Source organism: Clupea harengus, chromosome 13 (assembly GCF_900700415.2).
Source record: "Clupea harengus chromosome 13, Ch_v2.0.2, whole genome shotgun sequence".
NCBI lineage: Eukaryota > Metazoa > Chordata > Actinopteri > Clupeiformes > Clupeidae > Clupea > Clupea harengus.
In genome coordinates this window covers 15,270,344-15,293,566 of record NC_045164.1, presented here as the reverse complement: position 1 = coordinate 15,293,566, position 23,223 = coordinate 15,270,344, and the positions used below count along the sequence as shown (strand labels likewise).

Genomic DNA, 23,223 nt, shown 5'->3' with positions numbered 1-23,223 from the left:
ATGTGTATAGAGTGTGGCATGGAAAAGTCAGTAGCAAGTCTTTCATTTAAAATGTGAATTCTAGTCAGTGTCCACCCCCCACCCTGATGTTTTGAGGTTGGTGCAGGTGTGTCTAAATGACAGGTCGAGAGGTGTTCTGAAATGGCAAGCTGTGCTATATTAATGGGCCTCGCCGCGAGAGGAGGTGGCACCACAGTCCCAGGGCTGCTTTTAGTAGTAACCATGGAAACCACATGCTTCCATGAGAAATGACCTCTTCTAGTCATTCTCTTGCAGCAGCTGCCATGGAATCTAAACAGTGTCTCTGTAACTCAGCTGCTATTGCAAGATGTCCACATCAACAAGGTCATGTTTGGCTCCCAGGGATCACACTTACTTTAATGCCTTGAACAGTACTCTGAACTTGATTTGAGAACATTTAGAGTGTCCTGTTATGGTGTAAACAGAACTGTGATCACCATTGACAATTTTAGAGCCTTTTTAGGTTCCACCCAGCAGCACCAGCAGCTTATAAAACCCTGAAAGTAGAGTTAGTGTTTGAAAGCATCCAGGTGTTGTTATTGTACTGCCTGTGCCTGTGCCTCAGTTCGTATATGTTAGCTAAAACATTGCTCCATTTAGGGTTGGATTTATTGCTGCAGGAGGCAGAAATGGATCCCTGCTCCCAGAGGTGGAGCCAAAGCTGTGATGTTGGATACATCTTGCTGAGATGTGGTATTCTGTAACCCAAGCTCAATATTTCACAGAACACCTTTGGATTTAAAGTTACCCCTGATGCTAAGATGTGTCTATAACATGATTTCTCAGAGAGATGCATGTAAAATAAACAGTGGAAAAGAAATATATTCACCATTGCACATTCTAAAGTGTGATCTGCAGTCATCATTTCCAATAGGAGGCTGTAAAACACAGGGGAGATTTGGGATTTCTGATGGAGACGTCACTTGGAACTGAAGTGAATTACTTGACTTAATATCTGACTCATATTTCCCGTATGCTAGATGACCCTTCATGTATTAACTGTTTTCTTTGGAGAATTACCACAAAGGGTACATTCAGGTAGAAATGGTTACAGTTGTTCTGCTACTCTCTTTCCCTACCTTTTTATTTGTCTCTATTTAATCTATGACGTGTCTGTGAACATGTATACATGTGTGTGTAAGTGTCATTTTGCCATTTGATGACATAATGGAACCAATTAAGGTTTGAAGTTTTGCCTGTCTTCCCTGCAGTGTGTCTCCTCTCCCAGTTCATCCACACCTGACTTGTCAGCTTGCTAGGACATCATACCAATATTTTGTTCCATGGATGGTCCATAAATATTGAATGCAGAAGAATCGTCATAGTACCATTCCTTTTTAGAAATACTGTTGTGCGTGAAAGTGAATGAAAGGGTAGATCATTTTATATTTATTGTTTTATTTAAATCTTTCAGCGACAGAAAGGATGACAAATGATGTCACCAGATAACTTTGCTGGATGTGATATGTGTAAATACTGTAAATGGGTTGACAGCTGAATATTCACCATTTACTGCGTGGTTGAATCCACTTCCTCTCAGAAAAACAATACTGGCCTGTATGTCTGTGTTTTTCTAGATTATTCACTAAACAATGTAGACTGGCCGCTGAACAATTCCAAACCCCTTTTAAATCCAATTATATGGTGTTAAACCACATTTAGTAAAGGTGTGCTGAACTTCCCCCTGCCACCAAGTAGACTGTAAAATCTATTGGCAAGTTAATTTATTCATATGCTCTCTTTGGATAGGTGGGTGTGTCTGGCATCAGATATTAGAGCATGGTAATCAAGCACTCCTCCACAGCTCACTTGGGAAGGAACTCAAACTGAAAGTGAAAGGCTTAGAAGTAGTTGTTTCATGTGGCTTATAAGCATTCATTCATGGGACTTGTAACATCTCAAGCGGCTGAAAAGTGCATCATTGACAGTATTCATATAACACTTGAGTATATATCCCTACTTCATTTGCATAAATAACTGTTTTTCCCATATTATTGTAGAGCAGTCTCACGTTATGTAATGTCAATGTCAATACTAGGTTTGATGCTTTATTCTTACATCTTCAGCTAGCAGCATTGCAAGAAACATGAGCTCAACGGAGGAAAATGAACCAACAATGTGAGCAGTTATTATCATCAGTAATTATTCCAGAATTTAACCATTAACTAGACCTAACGCATTTCATAATTTTATCATAATCTCATACTGTCAGTATAGCGCGCAGTGCAGTGTTACTCTCACAGCCACAGCTCTCTATCACTGGACTATGAGATTTCTATTCTGATTGTGGACAAACAGGTAGATCATCAAAGTGCGCATTCTGAACATAATAAGACAGCAATGGCAGCTGTAAGGAATTTAATGACTTGACATCACACGGATGTATCTCTCTCTCTCTCACTCTCACTCTCTCTCTCTCTCTCTCTTTTTTTCTCTCGCTCTCTCGTGCACGGCAGCCTACGAGAGAGCATCCCGTAATCAGGTCACATTTCACTGTGGACTCAGCATCCATCTCCTTCATCTGAAAGAACACCTTTAAGAACGTCCGTTAGTTGACCAAGCTGTCAACAAGCACCGAACGATGATGGAGATCATCAATTCAGGGTGCCTTCTAGTAGCGGCTGTAATGATAATAGGATCTTCCGCGCAAGAAGAAGTGAAGACTGAAAAAGAACCCGGAAAAACAGGGAATTTCATGGAAGATGAGCAGTGGCTGGCCACCATTTCCCAATACAGTCGCAAGATCAAACACTGGAATCGCTTCAGAGATGTAAGTTGGCCTCGTGAATTGAAGATAAAATTAAGAATGTGCGTCCGAATATCCATTAGCATTGCTGTAGTCAGAAGGAAGGCATCACGTCGTCACTGGCTATAGAGTAGCCTTCATTTGCCCAAGTTCATTAGTGTTTCTGAATGGAAACAGTGCGTTATGGTCAAACAGGAGCAACATTAAGTGTTTCTATTTTGTAGGATTTCATTCTTTCGAGGAAGCTTAGCAGTAGGTTGTTTGAAATTTAAGACAAATTAACCTGTTTGGAGAAAGTTTTTGACACGTTGCACGTAACGATTGTTTCAGGACATGAGGAATTCAAGTGGCACTTAATATTGTAGCTTATTGCGGTTACGTTCACTGTTTTACATTCGAAGTAGCATTCTGTGATATTGGCTTTAATTGCGAATTTTAAGTGGAGGGTTGATTCAATAACGTACAATCATTGTGCAATTATAAACTGTAGATTGGTTATGGAGTTCAGTGGTTAAGACTAATCACAGTAAAGTGATCATAAATATTAGGCCAGTTTGGTACAGTGGAATTTTGTGTACAGTGTGTTATACCATGGCCATTGAGAGCTGTTCAAAGAAAGCAATCCATTTGCAGACACTTTATGTATTACATCTAGGATTATATACCTCTAAATTATTACCAAATGTCGTTGGGAACAAAGAGTATTAATCACATTTTGAGCATGAAAAGATAAAATATGAATAGCAGTGAGATTATGGATGTGTTGACCTACTGTCTTTACACAGGCTTCTTTGATTGCTACCAGTCCTCCTAGAAGCTGTTGTATTCCCTGGTCTTTGAATGTAGGGATAGGGATGCTCTGACATTTCCTGAAACCCTGCTTCAGTGAAAGTTCTTCTTTAATGATGACAGAGACCGCCTTAGACATTGCACTCCACTGAATGACACAAACACAGCTGTTCTGTTTTTCATTTGATAGTCATGCCACAGGTGAGGGGGGGGGGGTCCTGATGCTCATGCATGTGTTCCTTTCATGCAGTGCTGAGGGCTCTTTCATATCCAGGGCGCTCTTTCTACTGTGATTTAAAGAAGAGAGACATGCCAAGGGAGAATCATGCCATCTCTGTTCGTTTTCTTCCAGCGACTGCTTTGATCTTAGGGGTTCATTCCAGAGAAAGCTAGGTGGCTGTATCCGTGGTATAATCCAACAGAGTAGGCAAGACAATAATCTAATATAGAACTTTAGTGGGTAATGACGATCACCTGGGACTACTGCTAAACAGTGTCTCACTTGTATCTCAAAAACACATTATTCATCAGTTAAACTTTTCATGAACTTATTTATGAGGAAATCCCAGTGCTTGTTTGTTTGGTTTTGTTTTTCAAAATAGAGAGAGGATGTCATGCATTATCACAAAGGTGTTTCTTCAGAGAAATACATATGGATATAACCTTTCATAGACCCTGTGAAGAGGTTTTGAGTTTCAGCAGTAATGTCTGGATTTGCACAATGAAAATGGACTTGATTGAGACTGATCATCATGTTACATTTGCTTAGACATAGAGGGCCAAGATGAAAAGGTGAAACTTGAAATAGCTTTTGTGTTTTCTCCCAGGAAATATTTCATTCCATCTGTATCATAGCATAGTCAGTGGTCAAAACATTTTCAAAGCCCTTGGAAACCTTAAATGTTGCACGTTGCCTCCTTGAATTATCAGCAAAGCAACACAAATCTAAAATAGACACGTGCCTTGGGAATTATTTTCCAGTATGGACCAGTCCTTATTCCTTAGTATTATATGGTCTGCTGCTGGATTTATCTACCATGACACCAATATGTCAGTATATGTTTGCCAGCAGAGAGTAAAACACATTTATGTGGCATATGATCCCTCGGGATCCAAATCCTCCCATCTCCCATAGTAACTAATGGAATGGAATCGAATGGATCATTCTAATACAGAAACCTCAAGAAAGGAAAAACAAAAGCTGGGTCATTTTGCTATGGGGTTTCTATGCAGATTCTGTCCATGGTGCAAATGAATGCTTATTAATGTTCTTTCATTGATGTTTCTAGATAATCTCTTAATTTAAAAAAATAAATAAATGCAAGTCCAACAGAAACTGCTACATAAAAGCGACCAAATGTATCATGCAGTCATATTCTTCTGAAGAGGACATTTTCCCTTTGGGCTTTATGTCCCCAAAAATATAATACAGCCTGTAATACAGAAAGCCAGGACTAGTACATGTTCGTAACTTAAATACAGAAATGCAGGACTATTGTGGCCGTGTGGCAATATTCTGTACCTTTTATACAGACATTGTTGTTTTGAGGTTAGGCATTGTTCTAAGAGATAACCCGTGGAACTGGTGCAGTTTTCCTCATCATTATACTCTCTCTGCAATTTAAATGTCACAGTCAGGATCGCTCACAATTGAATCAATTATTTGCTATGATGAATACATATTTATTGTGATATTGCGCTAAGGTGACCACAATTGAAAATCTCACTGTTTTTGGAGGATAATCATCTGAATGTAAAACATGTAGCAGTTCAGATAGGAGGACTCCATCCTCCATCTAATTCTACCCCCTATCCCTTCAACCACCCCTTGCCATGGTAAAAGAGTCTTTGTGACTAAACCATGAGTGAATCTGTCATCTGTTCCACTGAAAACAAACAACCAACAGAGCTGGCCAATCCTCTCTCTCTCTCTCCCTCTCTCTCTCTCTCTCTCTCTCTCGCTCTCTCTCTCTCTCTCTCTCTCTCTTTCTCTCTCGCTCTCTCCTTCTCTCTCTCTGTTATGCAGAAGGAGCTCATTTCAAAGCCGTGTTTCTCTTCGGCTGAGGAGAGCCTGTGTCGGCCTGCACCTGTTATTCCACCACTACATTTTTAATGAACCAAAAATGTTTCCTGAGTGTGCTCAAACGGTCTCTCAGCTCCCCCAGTCATTATCATATGATTAAAAATTCAGCATGGAAAAGATAAGGGGTGGGGGGTTGGTGTTGATGCTCAAGGGGATGGATTTCTTAATTAAGAGCAAGGAAGCTTTTTTTCCCCAAGATGTCAGAATGGTGTGACAGTGGTTCTTAAATGTCTTTGTTGCTGTAGTAGCATATCAGCCTGCTGCAGTTGAGTTATGGCATGCCAACCATTACCAGGAGAGGGAAACGCTAATCTAAGCAGCCAGGCTGGGGGCCAGAGCAGCATCCGCTAATATTAGGAGTCGCCCCCGTCCTCTCCCGTTGCGTGGGATGGGGGGATTCAGAATGTCAAACGCTATTTGAGCACAGCTGCTGACAGGGCCCCTTGTCCTCTGCTTAACACAGTGATGCTATGTGTGGTGTGGGCTCTGCTTAACACAGTGATGCTGTGTGATGATGTGGGCTGTGGCCTTGTCCTCTGATTAACACAGTGATGCTATGTGTGGTGTGTGTCCTCTGCTTAACACAGTGATGCTATGTGTGGTGTGTGTCCTCTGCTTAACACAGTGATGCTATGTGTGGTGTGTGTCCTCTGCTTAACACAGTGATGCTATGTGTGGTGTGTGGGCTCTGCTTAACACAGTGATGCTGTGTGTGATGTGGGCTCTGCTTAACACAGTGATGCTATGTGTGATGTGTGCTGGCCCCTTGTCCTCTGCTTAACACAGTGATGCTATGTGTGATGATGTGGGCTGGGGCAGTGGAGCTGGCTGGAGCCCTGGAGCGCCTGCACAACAGCCAGGAGATCATTAGGCAATAATGCAGTTTAAGATGCAGCCAAGCGTGCCATCAAAGCTGTGCTGTATTAGTGTAGTATACACAGTCCAGCTCACCAACACAACACAGGTACATAAAGGAAAGCAGTTGTCATTGACTACAACAACAGCTGTTGCATGATTCCACTACTGTGTGTTTGGTGCTGCTGCTTTTAAAGCAAGTGCGCTTCAGATGTGACCTTCTTGATGAAGTGAAACGCATGCCAGTCTCTGCTGACCTTGATGTGGAGTAGAGATCAAGTCTGTTCAGTTGACATCTTACAAAGACAAGTGAAGCCATTGCTGCAGAGCATCTTGGCTAGTCACCAAAAGTGTAGGTGGACTTTAATTGAGTGGAGGGGGGGGGGGGGCGCCTTTTATCATCCAATCCAGGGGTACAGCCACTTCCTGTCCAATGGGAGGCTTTATCTTTGCAGTGCAGGAGGAGAGAGTGGTGGTCCAGCCTTATTTGGAGACTGCTGCGTTGCTGATTCTGTCCTACAGTGGCTCAGGGAATATTCAAACATCACAATATATGTTTTGTATCTATTCGAGAGTTATTCTGTCGTCCATTTTTAGAAGTCATTGATCGTTGTAAACATGATAGAACAGACCAGGAGAATTCCGCATGAACAGAAAGACAAAATAGTGGTGCGTATTTTCAGTTAAACAACTTGAAAAATGTCACCCCTTATTTCTCAGATATTATTGAAAATGAATGACAGGGTTTCAGGGTTTCATATGACATTACTGATAAACGACATTCTGACAAACTCACTATATGTGTATGACTTTAAAGAATTAGTTACACTTGTCACTGGTACTGGTACTGGTACAGCTATAGTCCTCGCTCTCCTGATCTCACAGTGAATGTGAGGTCTCGAGAGAAATGTGAAATGCACAACAGTATATGTCCCATCTCACCTTCATCTCTCCTTTTGACCTTGAGAGTGGGCTCTCCTCACGATAGACAGTCAGACCTGTCATTGATGTGACCAGAGGTTTGCATAGGTACTAGTGTGCATGACTATGTGAGCAGTACTCCCTTGCTTGTTTGAGTAAAATGAATTGTGTTAAATTAAAAGTCTTAATCTGACAAAGGAGCGGATGTTAAGAAATAAAGGTGCACAGCATATCAGAATAATTTAGTTAATAAGCCAAATGCTATGGCTGTGTATCGGCAAGAAACTGCCACTACGATATGTATCAGGATACAGGGATTACGATTCAATATATTGCAATTTTGTTTTAATCAAATTTTAGGAAATCTGTTCCATTATAAAGAGCACCATGTTGTTATGTTGGAGTGGAAGAGTCAGGTGACTGAAGAGAGATTACAATACTGCTGTAGCGACCGGGGGATTTCACAGCACAAAATGAACTACTGTCTGACACAAATCATGCATGTCAATTATTAATGTAAAAATGGATACAGTGCTTTTTTTTTTTTAACATACTTTTTATTGGTTTAGACATGGGATAACATTACAAAACACATAACAACAATCCCCACCCACAGCAGACAGCAATCAACACAAACACAGAATGGTAAAAAAAACAACAAAAAAAAAAGAAAAAAGAAAAAGGGTTTACAAAAAGGAAAATTGTCCACAACATTATTTAAGAACGTATACAAAGTACTGTCTCCAGTCCACTGCATGCACAAAGGTGTAAGGAAGTATGAGTACATAATGAAATGTATCGGGGCTATGAAGGAGGTCTGGTCTGACTCCAAAAAGTACCCAATTCCCCTCTCATAAGTAAGGACCTGAGGTCTTCTGGCAGGTAGTCTATGAAAGGGGACCAGATTTTCAAAAACAAACCCTCCTTTCCTTTTATATTAGCCACCAATTTTTCATGTGGGAGAATGTTAAAGATCTCTCTGTACCATAAAGTAATAGTTGGTGGGCACTCTTTAATCCAGTGAAGTAAGATGCATTTTCGGGCAGTTAAGAGGAGCTTCTCAAGGAGTGTGTATCTTGGAGAGGGGAGATGTAGCACCTTAGAGGGGAGACCAACAAGGAAGACACTTGGATCTCTCTTAATCTCAACTTCAAGGACCTCACTGATTACTTTGGCAACGTGCTTCCAGAATCTAGCTATAAATTTGCACTCCCGGATACAGTGCTTTTGAGAATCAATACACTATCTCAAAACATAATATTGTGATGCTCAAGTGTATCAATATTTTCTTACACCCCTACAGAATGGATAATGATTTCTATGCTGTGCTATGCAGAAGTATGTTTAATAGAAGGGAAAATAGAATTTGTTGATGTGAAAAACACAGGGAAATTCACTTAAAGCTTATAGACTCAGTTGCATTGCCCCATTTCAGTACTTACTATCACTGGTTACTAAACTTTTGTTTGTAAAACAAAAACTAAAGTATGGGTTGAGGATGAGGCTTGCTCATTTATAACCAAACGAAAGGTTTGGTTTCTCACCGAGTCTTTTTTGCAGGCTACTTTGAGTAAATTGCATATACATTGCCAGATAAATTTTAAAAGCACAGCAATTGCACTTTCATTTCGAATTTAGTAATATCAATATGAATTAAGAATCACAGGATCACTTGTCATACCCCAGCTATAAGCATTCATCACTCATTCTTAGTGCGCTATTAATTGATTTGGCTCACCTTGACATTTGTCAAACAGGTCAATTCATTTTAAACTAATCCGAAACAGCATTAGGAGTACAATTTATCAATTTACTACAGGTATTATTGAATATTAACTACAGGGATTATTGATTATTTACTACAGGGATTATTTAATAGTTACTACAGGGAGTATTGAATATTTACTACAGGGATTATTGAATATTTACTACAGGGATTATTGAATATTTACTACAGGGATTATTGAATATTTCCCTCTAACTGCAAATCTTGGGGAGATTTTCCCATCCAGATTGTATTATTGTCAGATCTTAAGGTCTGTCCCTTGTGTACATCTATCTGCATTGCATTGATTGATGCATTGTAAAGGAGGATACCTGTTTTGAGATCATCCATGGTAAACCCATGGTACATGTGCAGATGACATCCATCCAAGTATGCTAAGTCTATGTGGTAGATGGTTGCATCTTTTAATCGGTTGGCACCATTTATAAAGCAAGTCCTTTTTTTAGTAAGATGGTGAGAGTGTAGTTTGGAATGCTTGTAGTGTGGGGTTCAGAGTATACACATGCTTCCATGTGTACTTGACAATAACAGGGAGTAACACACATAGCTGATGACATAGAGCTAAAGTGTAGACACCGCTATGTGAAAGACAGCTCTTAATGTGAAACCGTGGACATGACCCACTAAATTGTTATTTTTTTTTCTATTTTTTTTTTTCTTCCCTGTTCAGAAATATTTGAAATTCTAGTTTCACTTGTAAGGTTATTTATAAGATATTTTTTTTTAATGGTTTGGCATATGCATATGCATATGGTAAAAGCCATATGCCCCATAATGCACAATTATTCAGAGCAGTCTACTTTTATATGTATGAAACAAACACACAAAAAACACTCACATCAAAATTAAAATCATTCACATTTATTCATATACATATTTCAGGGGGTGGAATGCATTTTTATTTGTATGGAAACAATATTTGCTCAGTGTTCAAGAAAAAAAATGTGTGTATATGCACAAATGAGTACGTGATTTGTGTCATGAACAGCCATGCTCTTATGAAAAGGTGTGATGGAGAGCCCCAGCAAGTGGTTTGAGGAAGCTCATCTAATGGAAGAACATGACCCCAGTCTCCGCCTGGGTGATAAGCATCTTACAGGGGGATGATATGGTGTTCTGTACAGTGATAATATAGTGTCATTCACTGTTAGGAGTAAATGTTTAAAGGCAATTGCTGTTAGGATTCTACCATTTATTATTTGGATCTCACTCATTTACAGTTCATTACAGCTTTTTTTACTGTTCTTTTTTTCTGAAGCAGACACGTGGAGATGTAAAGTTAGTTTAGGATGTCAATTATCAGTGGCCATGATTTATGGATACATTTCTTTTTATACATTGTTATTTCTTTCCAACACTTCTCTGTGTTTAATCTTCTCCCCATTATTTCCTGTTATCCAGTGCATTACTATATTACAAAGATCCTGAAGAACTACACAGTATAATCGCTCATATATAGTTCCACACACACTTTCAGCTGTGAGCCAAAGAGTTGGGTGAAGATGACAAATGTCATGTAGTCTAATCCACACCCAAGCCCACACTGAGAAGACCTCCAAAGCTCAGTCCAATTTGTAGAGTGCCTGTTTTGACACGCTCAGTTTCATTCTGGAGATCTGGAGGATTATCAAACCATCAATCAGCATTCTCAGGCCTGGCAGGGGGGAAGTAGTCTGCCATGTCAGATGCTGAGAGAGGGGCTGTGCAGATCTGGCTAAGGAGTCTGTAGATGCTATTGGCTACACGTCTGGATGTGTAATTAGTCCACGTGTCTTTGGTTTAACCATTTTAAACAACACTACAGTAATCTACAGTCTCCACAGACAGACAGAAATACTGATATATCAGAGTGTTTACAGCCAACAGAGATAACAGTGTGTGTGTGTGCTTGTGCCTATATACATGTGGCCTACTGTTTGCTGCTGATTTAACAAATGAGCTGTTCTCTGCTGGCTCACCAAACATGCAGTGGCCTTTTGTGGGCACGACTGCCTTGCTCTCCAGAAGTACAGCCTGTAGGGGCTTGCCCTAAGCTGGGCGGGAGGCCAGAGCTGAGCCTGTCATTGCCAGTGTTGGCTCGGCGTAATGCCACTGCGTCTGTTGTCTGTGGGTATAATGATGATGACGCTCCCTCCATGCACTGCTCTCTGTGTCTCCATGAGCTGCAGGCCAGCGGAGGGAGAGGATGCCTTCATAGGCAGGCGTGACAGTCATCGTGTGAGGCCCATGTTTCTATGTGGCTATGTAGGTATACAGCAGGTAACAGAGTCTTGAAACGGAAGGGCTCGATGGCTTTCATACAAACCTTAAACAGACAATGACACTAACACCTCAGTAACAGTAAGACCTTCAGCAAAATAATACTTCATCCTCCAGGTTGGGGGTAGACAGGAGGCAGCATTTGTTTCATCACTCTTCAAACCAAACTGCACTGATCCTAGTTGTGAGATCAGATCTCTTTCCTGAGCTTTGGAGTCAAAAGCCATGCTGAGGTTGAGCATCCGTTTGAACCGTCGAAAGCGGACGCATGGCACAGTCTCAGAGGTTTGAGATTGGGGCCTGTTATTGTAGGATTGTATGTTCAGACAAGTTTTACTCAGCATTTAAAGTTGTAATCCTCCCCATCAAATAGGATTTTCTTATCTTTCGTGTCTGACACACAGGGTGGTTATTTTGTGCTCCCTCCTCGAGAAGGAATAATGTGATCCAATTAGTGCATGCAAAGAATATTTCGAGATGAACTGCTTGATTTCATGCCAATCAAGAAAATGATTAACTTTGTGAAGAGGGCGTCAGATGACAGAACATGGCTCTCTATTATGAGCAAGCCTTACTGCAGGTGTCATGTTTAATGGATTTTGGTACTGCTGTGATACTGTAAATATTTTTCAGTGATGTATTTCATATGGGTCTATGACGTTAACAGCATGGGTGTAAATTCATATTTATTGTTGCGCGGTAACATAAGCCAAGAAAGCAATTTATTCACCTTGTTTACACCATATTTGCTTTTGCGTTTTTCACAAAACGTAATTGCACTGCTTGGGAGAAGTCCCTCTTCTGTGTAAGGAGTAGCCTTTATTTAAAGCACATAAAGATTATTATCTGCACAAGCACAAATTGCCATTATTAGCTACTGGAAGGATTACACAAAGAGTGTTGAACCGCATGTGAAGAGTGTGAGAGATCTCCACTGTGGCACTGTGTGTGAAAATAACAGCAGATACATGAATGCAGGAATGAATCATATGACTGTAGAAGAAGTGACTTGTATTGGCATGTCTGAATAGGATAATCCCTGACATCTCTCTCTTCTCTCTTTGCCTGTTGCGCCTCACGTCTGCAGGAAGTGGAGGTCAGTATCTAAACATGCACTTTCTAAATATCTTGCATCATTGTTCCATGATCAAATATGAAAGCAATCAGGCTCTTTTTTCTCACTTGTGCAATTTTGACAATACAGTAAAGCAAAATGAGCACTGAAGCTTGTAGGTTATAGCTCTTAGAGATTTGACAGGAGAGTTCTGTTAAACACCAGCAATACATATAGAAATCATGAACATTATGTTGCATATGAACGTTACATTTAAGCACTCAGAAGTGATTTTTTTTTTCTCTCTGTGAAAACACGACAGTTCTTCAATGAGAAGAGCATGCTTAGCTGCAGGCTTTACATTCTGTATGATTCAAGACCCACTGAAAATAACGTGGCTCTTTGGTTCTCTCCCTCCCCCCAGGATGACTACATACGACCAGGGGATGCAGGTCAGGTTTCAAATGAAAGTAAGTCCTTTGTATGTAGCCATTTCATCTGTGTTCACCATCGTGTGTTTACTGCCTGCTCCAAATCTGTCCTTGTTTTCATCCGAGAAAGACACCCGTGTTTGTTTGCCAACGGATTTACAATGGCAAACAATGGAGAGCTCCTCTGCCTCTCATCATAGTGTACCGGGAGAGAGATTGAATATATGGACAGCGTATGCTGAGTGAGCTGTGTGCCACACAAAACCATATCTATTTTTGCACATTCGAGATAAGGACACAGGAAGGAGAGGTATGGCTCGACATGAGTGAGCACGCTCAGTCAATCTGACAGTGGTAGTGGCAGCAGTAGCATGTGTGTCTGAAGACCAACCACCAGCAATCTCACACATTCAGCTGGATTGGTGCCTTAGTAAAGCCATGTTATCGAGGACTGCACTGAAAGGTGCATTATGTTGATTATGTTGGTAAACAATGAAAAGGCCTCCGGTATCTATAGCAACAAGAAACTCAGAAGAAATGATAGGATTGTATATCTTTAGGTCACCACACATTTCTTGCCAATTATTTCTTTATGTATCTGACCTTGTTTACAGTTTTAAGGGGTGGGGATTGGGCCTGTGAATAAACAAACGCAAATAGATATTTATTGTACAACAGCAAATACACAAAATAATTGTTACAGGTCTGGCATGGGGTATATATTTTATTCGAAAGACACATTATGTATAATATGCAGATACAAGTTGTATCTTCATGTTAATTCAATTTCAACATCCTCCAATCAGAACCCTATGTCCTTGACGTACACCGAAAATGAAGTCCTTAGAAGAGAGAAGGTCCATTAGCAGATATCTTCAGATGGAATTAGTGGGTAATTGCCAGCTCTGCCGAGGGCCTTTTAAGAGCCCTGAGGGCATGATTAAGAACTGAGTGACATTGGCATTCTTCCTGTGAAACATGAATCCACTTACATCAGAGATGGTGAGTGTTGCTCTCCCAAAAGCTCTCAGAATTATGCTCATCTCAAGCGCATTAGAAACTTTTTGAACAAATTCTCGACTTTACAATAGGTTTCAATTAAAAAAAAAAAAAAAAAAAGCTCCAAATGAATCACACACAGTAATAAACACTTGTTTCGCTTCCATTTTGAGAGCCCATAATAGAAAATAACAAGCCAACTGTATCCTTGTTTCTCAAAGTGCTAATCTTTCTGAAGCTAACTCTGCTTGGCCACTTGGCCACTCCACACACCCCTGGGTCTCCAGCCTCCAGTGACTGTCCCTCACAGGGATGGAGCCGTTGGGAGGCAACATTAGAACAGTATTGATCCCCTTCAACACTGAACACAGAGAGCCATTCACCTCACCCCACTGATCTGCCCTCTTCTTCATGACAGAATCAGCGAGGCAGCCGTGGAGGGCAGATCAATGATGTGTCACATTTGTTGGTCATTTTTTCTGCTACCACAGATAGGTGGAGACAGTCGGAGAATGATCATTCAGGAAACAGGCTTTATTCTTGCAATGATGTGCATCAAGTGAGAGAGGAAGGTTTCACTCAGCAGATTCACCCGTGTCTCTGATTAGACATTGAAACAGTCCAAGTTTAAGTATCCTACACAGAGCAATGGGTGTGGACCAATAGCCCCCGACCCTACATGAATATGTATCAGGCAGCTACTCTGATACGGGAACTGCCACAATGTTGGTTCACGGGGAAGTTGTTCATTAGAGGATCCAGCTGTGAGCGAATGTTTCAGAGGCCTGTAGTCATGGGGGTGTGTAAGGAATACAATGACACTCTGATATGACCTGAGATAAGAGACTGTGAAAAGACACCTATCACGCCTCCTGCCATCCCTAGGACACAGTATTCCAGTTGGCAGTACACTTACCCAGAGGCCCTTACATTCCAACCTGAGTCTAATTAGGAGGCCAAAAATACAAATGAATATGAGATTCATTGGATTATTGATTATTGCCAATCATTATAAATTCTGATCTTTAATCCTGATTTGCAACTCCTTCACATTCACACATGACTAAATCAGTGTGGTGTCTGCACTTCAAAGTCTGCCTCCAGGCCTTGTTAGCACATCTGAAGGATGTTTTTGCTTCGTTTTGCAGTTGACAATTTTACATGTCATTTTGACATCCCAAGAGATGATTGAATTCTTCTGTGCATTCCCCAAATTTGACATAGTATATGGGGGAGTGCTGCTGTGGTGAATCTCCCATATCTCCACAGGGCCTCAGGGTGACCTACTAAAAATGGCTTTGGAAGTGGGAGACCCGTATTACTGGTCCATTATGGTACTGATATGCTCTCCTTCCCAGTCCTGTGGACTTATCGTCCCCGTGGTCCCCGTACAGCCAGTGAGTTGGGGAACCAGATGTGTGAGACATCCACTCAGTGATTTCATTTGTGGATTTTTCCTTGTCCTATATACACACACAAAGCTTTAACAGATCCTCATGAAAGCTCATTATGCTGGTTTTAAGGATGTTTATCAGGCTGATGCAATTGCATGTCCATTCACTGGTCAGGATGAGAGAGATGATGAGGTTAGGAACGGAACTGGTAGTCCACATGGAATCTGCTGGGATTTTCAACTCCCTAAGCTAGATTTGGCACGAGCGCAGTGTTCAGGGAGCCTAATTATGTGTGTTGTGAGAGTCAGCCCTGCGTGTGCGCTTCACGAGATGCACTCAGGAGACAGAGCGCAGCGGAGGGAGAAGGATGAGAGGGGGTCTTTATTTTCAAAAGACATGATGGAGTGCACAAATCACCTCGGAGAAATTGTCTCTCAGCGCCTGGAGATGTCGGTGGTGGTGCCGTGCCGTCCCTGTTGCTATGGCAACGGCATCATACTGTTTTACCCTAATCCTCTTGAGCCTGTTATGTTAATATGAGGCTCGTGCTTTTACATGATGCCGTTGGATTCATCCATCAAACATCTCCTGAGTTGGTCACAGAAAAGGAGATAAGGTCGAGTCACAAAGCTTTTCATTTAAAAGAGGGTAATCGGTGAAGGACAGGAGGTTTCTTTGATTGTTTAGTGTGTGTGTGCTGGTTGGTCACGAGGAACAGGCCTGTTGTGTGTTCCTTCACTTGCAAAGATTGTCAGAAGAGATAAAAACTCAGATGATGAAGTATCATCAGGGATAAAACTGGACCTTTTCACTCGTATTATGCAAGAGTTTAAAATGAAAAAAGCTCAAATATCTGTGCTGTATAGGGTATTTTTTTTCACCAGGATTTGCAACCCAAATCAGATTTTCACTTTTGAAGGTTTGCCATTTTGGATAATCCTGTCATTATTTCTGTAATGCTGAATTGTTTTGCGTGATTCAAATGATTGATGTCAGTAAACTAGTGGGCATGTTATAATATGGTTACTGGTTTTCACTGGAGTCCATTGGCGGTTTATCTCAAACTCATATTTATCGTTTGTTGTGCTAAACAAACATTGCCCTCTGGTATGCGTCACCTATTTACTTATTGAGTCTTTTTGTGTCATGAGCTGGAGAGTATCAGTGGCATATCAGTGGCATATATACTGTATATCATATATGATATGAAGCTGCACCTAAGAATTGCCCCTCTACTTCCTCCATTGAGCAAATTGAACCCCCCCCCTATCTCTGTCTTCAGTCATTCTCTCTCTGCAGCACATATCACTGTCTTCAGTCATCCTCTCTCTGCAGCACATATCACTGTCTTCAGTCATTCTCTCTCTGCTCAACTGGGACAGGAGCATTGGTGTTCAGATTTGCCCATAAGAGTCAAGCTATCACACCAGCACACATCCTTGCTGGGGAATGAGAAGAGGGGAGTGAGATGTAGCATGCAGCTTCCTTGTAACTGGAGCTCCCAGCAGACATCTCTGTCATATTATACATGTGCCCACTCTGGAAGATACTGGGGGGGGAGGGGAGGGGAGGGGAGGGGAGGGGAGGGGGAGGATGAGTTCTCCTGGTCCCTGATGGAGTAGGAAGAATGCATGGCTTTGAATCTCTCTCTTTCTCTACCGTTTCCTCTGTTTCCCATCTTCTTTCTAGATGTGGACTCCACTAAGGACCCCTGCCACGGGGTGAAGTGCAGCCAGCACAAGGTCTGTGTTGCTCAGGGCTCCCAGCGCGCTGTGTGTGTGAACCGCAAGAAGCTGGAGCACAGGTGAGTGTCACCCGCAGGTCAGGATTCACACGCAGACTCTAAAGGGCTGTCATCAATCCAAAGGGAATTAAAGATCACTGGTGACTGTGCATTCTGGGGAAATACGTACGGCTGAATCCTTAACTAACGTTCACCCATCTAGAACGCTGGGAGAGGAACTTAAAAATCAAAAGAGAGGGGAAGGGAAGGTAGAGCTCATTACCCAGGCAGATTCATTTTTACTGATCTGGTGTTCATTCTGCTAGTGGCAGCTCCTCCTCTTCATACACTCAGCCCTGAGGCCTTTAGAGTCCCACACTGTAACTATTTTATAATACCTTCGAGGCTAGCTCAAAGGATCCTTTACTATTTGCTCATTCCTAATTACACAGTCAATATTCAAAGAACGTAACTCATTTTGATAGCATCCCTTCTCGATAATGGTTCCATCTCTAGATATAATTGTAAGTAATTATAGAACTGTTTAGCCTAAAGTAAAAAACCCCCTCCATTACATAGGCAGACTGTGTCTAGAGCCAACGCCTTAGCTCCTGTATTTCAGCTACAATAACTTGAATATATTATATTCATATTGAGGAATGATCAATGGTAGAATGTAAATGTTTATGAGCCCAATGGTGTAAGAATGTTTATGAGCCCAAGCTGTTCCTCTAATTTGACTAGATATGTCTTGCTTCATAAGAGCTGTGTTGAAAGTGTGGTAGATACTGCACTGAATACTGATGAGTGATTTTTAGTTTTTTGATTTCATCTTCTCTGTTGTGTCCCACAGAATGAATCTTCCATTGGTTAAGACTGAGCATAGCTGTAACCCATGCCCTGTGTCCACGTCTGGTCCTGTGTGTGGATCTGACGGCCATAACTATGCCTCCCAGGTAAAGCATGACAGCGGCAGAATCAATCTCTAATACTCTCTCCTTGATCTCCCCTTTCTCTCTCTGAGCCAGCGGCCCACCCACTCACTCATCCACCCACAGATTTTCTTACTCGTCTTGGTTTAAAATGCAAGCACACATAATATTACTGGTATAGTATGATTACACACCCTTACCTACCTTGCACCTTGCCATCTTTTTTCCTCTTTCTGTGTTTGTCTAACCACAATATCCAGTGAATCAGCATGTTCTCTCAACAAATAATATTGGAACAATGTCAGGTGCAAATCATTAATGTTTCTGAGCTCACCATAGACTGTCTCGAGGTCTCCATGGAAATAAAAAGTATTAGGACTTGGTTAAATAAGTGATGTTTTAATTGAACAGTACAGAAGCACGGACATGGAAGGCACAGAATTGCACATGGCCCTGGTCAAAGGAAAAATCTCCCCTCCAGTTCAGCGTTTAGCCCTTTTAATGGGCAAGAGTGGCTGTAGCTTCCAATTATCGTATGGTACAAACATTGATTGAAAAAAGCCAACAACATATAGACAATTTAGAGCAGCGAGAATAGCGTATATGCTCTGCACAGTACCCAGAAATGATTGGTGGTTGAGCCCACTGTGCACACTGGCTATCCTACAGTGTGATATTATTTCTTTGTGGTTGTCCTGGCCCACCTCTGGACCACACACAGGCCAACGCTCAAAAGGCTGATTTGGGATCTGTAAAGGCTTTCTCTTGTCCACATTGGCAGGGATGTTACAATAGGGATTCAGAGCCAAATACGTTTTTCTTATTCAGATTCAGGGGTGCAGACCTGGGTTGGATTTGTGTTCTTGGGTTTGTGTTTCATCTCTTTATTGCTGACCTTGAAAACATGAAATGGTGAGGATAATTATATTTCATCTGCGGTCATCAGGAAACCATGGTGTCTTATTTGAGTGAGCTGTTCTCCTGTCTGTCGTCACTTGTATAAATATTTGATCTGTGTTGTGACTATGACTCACTCTGCTGCACCCAAGAGAGTTAACTGCACTCGCTGTGGATGTGGTCAGGTGTCACGGCAGCAGCACACCTCTGCTTGCGCTTGTTTCCTTTCATGTGTGTGTTGTGTGTTTTCACAGTGTGTTCTTTTGTATATCTGTGTGTGTGTGTGTGTGTGTGTGTGTCTGCGTGCGTTGGCTTGCAGTGTAAAGTGGAACAGCAGGCTTGCCTCACGGGGAAGGAGCTGAGTGTGAAGTGTTCTGGTTCCTGCCCCTGTGCCTCGCCTGCGCCCCCTACTGGTCGGGACAGCATACACGGCAAGTACATGACCAACCTGCTGGAGGAAGATATGTGCTTATCGCTTTCACCGCCATTCTGGAACCTTTGTGTTGTGACCTCATAACCTTATCTCCCCACAGCACATGTACAGACCATACAGATCACAGTGCAGCACACACACAGCCTTTCCACATGTTTTTACCTCAAAAAATGAGCACATAGCTACTGTACATATATTGATCCACTTCACTTTTTAGGATACGCAGTTTATGTTTATTAAGGATCACCATTAGTCTAGAGGAGACTATTCTTCCTGGGGTCCAGGCAAAAAACATTACAATACAATACAAATACATAAAATGCAGTACAGCATGATCAATTATCACAAAAACACAGACTTAGAAAACAACATTTACATTAAAAGTAAAATAATTTAAAAAAATACCTAAATACCTTAAATACCTAAAATAATAACCTAATCTACTATAATTTCCTTTCTGATTATTGCTGCCTCAAGTTTCCTTTTGAAATCACATTTATTTGTTGTTAGTCACATATGACAGTATATACATGGCATACAGTTTATATACAGTATATATAAGTATATATTTATATTTATATGTTATATACAGTATATTTTAAAATGGATGTATAGTGTATAGTGGTACACTATGCCACTCTGAAATACTGCAAGCTGAGATAAGCATTGCACACACACTCTTCCCCTCCTTCTCTCTAGCTCTCCCTCTCTCTAGCTCTCTCGCTCTCTTTTCTCTCTCTCTCTCTCTCTCTCTCTCTCTCTCCCAGTCTGGGTGTCTCTAGTCTAAAGAGATATCTGTGATCACTCCAGCCGATATATTAGATGAACTGTAAATGCCACATGTCCAATTTCATGGAACAAGATGAACCCTGACAACGGGAGATTGAAATTACAATACACACAATCACAGCTTAATGGTTAAGCAGATTTTGTGCGATATTAAATTCGTAGCTGATGTTTTGTGATGAGAAGCTGTAGTGGGTCAGATTTAGGCTACACCAGGACATGCTCCTGTTGTGTTCTCCCCCACAGTGCCCCTCCATCCCATAACCCCACTGGGTCATAGAGAGCTGGAACTAGAGTGGAACACTGTTGCACTCACTCTCTCTCTCTCTCTCTCTCTCTCTCTCTCTCTCTCTCTCCCTCTCCTTTGCTTTTGCAGACAAGGTCCCGAAATACTGTGATTTTTGTTTTACCTCTTTTATCTCCCTCTCTCCCTGGGTCTCTCCCCACGTGCCCCACCAGAGAGCTGCACGGGGCAGGACCTGGCTGATTTGGGGGACCGGCTGCGGGACTGGTTCCAGCTGCTCCAGGGCAATGCCAAACAGAACTCCACAGGCGGCCCATCAGCCAGCGTGGGCTCCGGTGAGAACAGCACACATCTAAAAACACACAGTCCATGCCAGCAGCCCTCACACTCCTCCTCTCTACTCCTCCTCTCTACTCCTCCTCACACTCCTCCTCTCTACTCCTCCTCTCTACTCCTCCTCTCTACTCCTCCTCACACTCCTCCTCTCTACTCCTCCTCACACTCCTCCTCTCTACTCCTCCTCTCTACTCCTCCTCTCTACTGCTCTGTCTGTTTCCTGTTCTCCCACACCAACATGGAGAACATACATATATACTGTATACACATACACATACATATACACATACACATACATATACATACAGTATATATACACATACACATACTACATATACAAATACATATACATATACATATACACATACATATACACATACACATACATATACATACAGTATATATACACATACACATACTACATATACAAATACATATACATATACATATACATATACATATACACATACACATACATATACACATACACATACACATACATATACACATACACATACATATACACATACATATACATATAAACATACATATACACATACACAAACACATACACACACACACACACACACACACACACACACACACACACACACACATATACTACTCTGTAGGTCCGCCCTTTTTAACTTGGAACCCGTAGGCCTACTGTCAGTATTTACTTTAAGAAAGTCAAAGTGTTTTATTTGTCACATGCACCAAATAGCTTAGCGTCATCAGAGCAGTGAAATTCTTGTGACCTGGCAGGCAACATCTGTGCAGTAGAATGGCATAAAAGATACTAAATAAAAATATATAAGATATAACAGAGTAACAACAATTTAAATTTAAATGAAAGGCTAGCAGCAGTTTACAGGGTGTAGGAGTGGGGAATATTAAATCAAATAATATGCATATATATGTAGTAAGTAAGGTAAGTGAGTTGTATGAGTGGGGGAGCAGAATGTACATGGTGATGATTGTCCATATTGATGACTGTCCAAGAAAAGATGGGGATGACCATAGAATGCCCCTGTGATCAGTAGGTCAGTGTTGCTATTTCAAAAGCCTTACGGCCTGGGGGAAAAAGCTGTTTGCAAGTCTAGTAGTCCGGTAACATCTACCAGACGGCAGCAGTGTGAGAAGTCCATAGCCTGGGTGGCTGTGGTCCTTTATGATGTTCTGTGCTTTTCTAAGGCATCTCGTGTGGTAGATGCCTTGCACGGAAGGGAGATGGCTGTTGACTTACAGAATACGCGCAAGTGAAAGCCATCTTATGATGATGCGAGGTCAGACACGAAGTGAGGGGAGTGAAGGGTTTAAGTAGAGAGGTGACAGGTGTGCGTGATTAGTACTCCGCTGATTGGGAATGAGACGGAGGTGCGTGAGTTAAAGTTGAAGGGGGCATGGCAGGAGCAGAGTTCAGCGCTGGCGTGACAAATATGCACACATCAAACCACAACCACACGGCCCTCATGCCCATTTTCCTTCAGGGCAACAAACTGAACTAGTTCGCATTTCCGACCTTCACGCCCACGCTGTATTGCAAAGGGGATTGGGCAAAAAGTGTAATATTATGCAAGGTATTTCTTTCTACAAACTGTTGACAGTGACAGAGTGTTCAACTAAGAAAAGTGGGGGCTGACCGGTTAATTTTTTACTTTCAATGGTTCATACTTTCTTCTGTGTTGTCGCAAATGATGTGTTATTCACTAGTAAAATATCTCGGTGAAATGCTGCATTTGGGCCCAAAAAGGATATCCTGACATTCCAATCAATATAGTGGCACATAAAAAGAGCTTTACATATTTAGTATTGAGTTCAGTTTGTTGTCTAACACATAGCTATGACAATATAGTACATTTTGATATTTGTAGCATACTAAGTTCATTTCCTCATTAATAAGTAGGACGCGAGACACACCAGATGTTATGTAGCACTACTACTGCACAAATGCAGAAAGTATGTAATCTGAAAAAGCTGGTGTGTGCCCTTATAGGAGGGGTTTGTGGATAGCACATGTGACCATTGAGTTGCACAGTTTATCACGCTAGCAGTACATGTCTTTGTCTTCAAGGTTGGACCAATGTTTTTCAGCATTTATATCCATCACAGACATAAAAATTGAGAAAACCACCAATATACAGTGGATAAGGCTCTTTTCGGTTATCTTAATTTGCACATCTGGCATTGAGGTAATCCAAAAGTAACGGAAAGTAATCAAGTTACATTACTTTAGTATTGTGATACTTGGATTAGGTTACTGAATACATTTTTTAACAGGTAATCACTAATTGTATCGGAATACATTTTTTAAGTAATCCTCCCAACCCTGCACATACAGTATATGCATGTAACCAAACCCTCCTGTTTACCCCACCAGTGGGATCATTTTGAATGTGTTCTACAGACATACATTCCCACTGCTAATATGACAATTGAAAACATGTTGGAGTGGAACCATAAAACAAACTGTAACTCAAACTGCAATGGGGTTAAATGTTCAGTGACAACCAGCAGTACTGTTGTTTCCAGAG

General features: G+C 41.4%; 1 protein-coding gene across 3 annotated transcripts in view; it reads left to right on the top strand.

The window, feature by feature from the left end:
• The first annotated feature begins 1,864 nt into the window (after positions 1 to 1,864).
• Positions 1,865 to 23,223, top strand: part of spock2 (SPARC (osteonectin), cwcv and kazal like domains proteoglycan 2) — a 25,358-nt gene continuing 3,999 nt past the window's right edge. The window contains exons 1-10 of one of the 3 annotated variants that reach the window (XM_031579523.2): positions 1,865 to 1,967; positions 2,088 to 2,139; positions 2,478 to 2,791; positions 12,548 to 12,556; positions 12,939 to 12,984; positions 17,028 to 17,142; positions 17,915 to 18,017; positions 19,210 to 19,321; positions 20,569 to 20,688; positions 23,222 to 23,223. The exon at positions 23,222 to 23,223 is cut by the window's right edge and continues 217 nt beyond it. In XM_031579523.2, the coding sequence (XP_031435383.1) occupies positions 2,603 to 2,791; positions 12,548 to 12,556; positions 12,939 to 12,984; positions 17,028 to 17,142; positions 17,915 to 18,017; positions 19,210 to 19,321; positions 20,569 to 20,688; positions 23,222 to 23,223 (696 nt within the window). In that variant the 5' untranslated portion in view covers positions 1,865 to 1,967; positions 2,088 to 2,139; positions 2,478 to 2,602. Of the gene's footprint in view, positions 1,968 to 2,087; positions 2,140 to 2,167; positions 2,320 to 2,342; positions 2,792 to 12,547; positions 12,557 to 12,938; positions 12,985 to 17,027; positions 17,143 to 17,914; positions 18,018 to 19,209; positions 19,322 to 20,568; positions 20,689 to 23,221 lie in introns of those variants that run through there. The other 2 variants (XM_031579524.1, XM_031579522.2) reach the window with 2 other exon arrangements.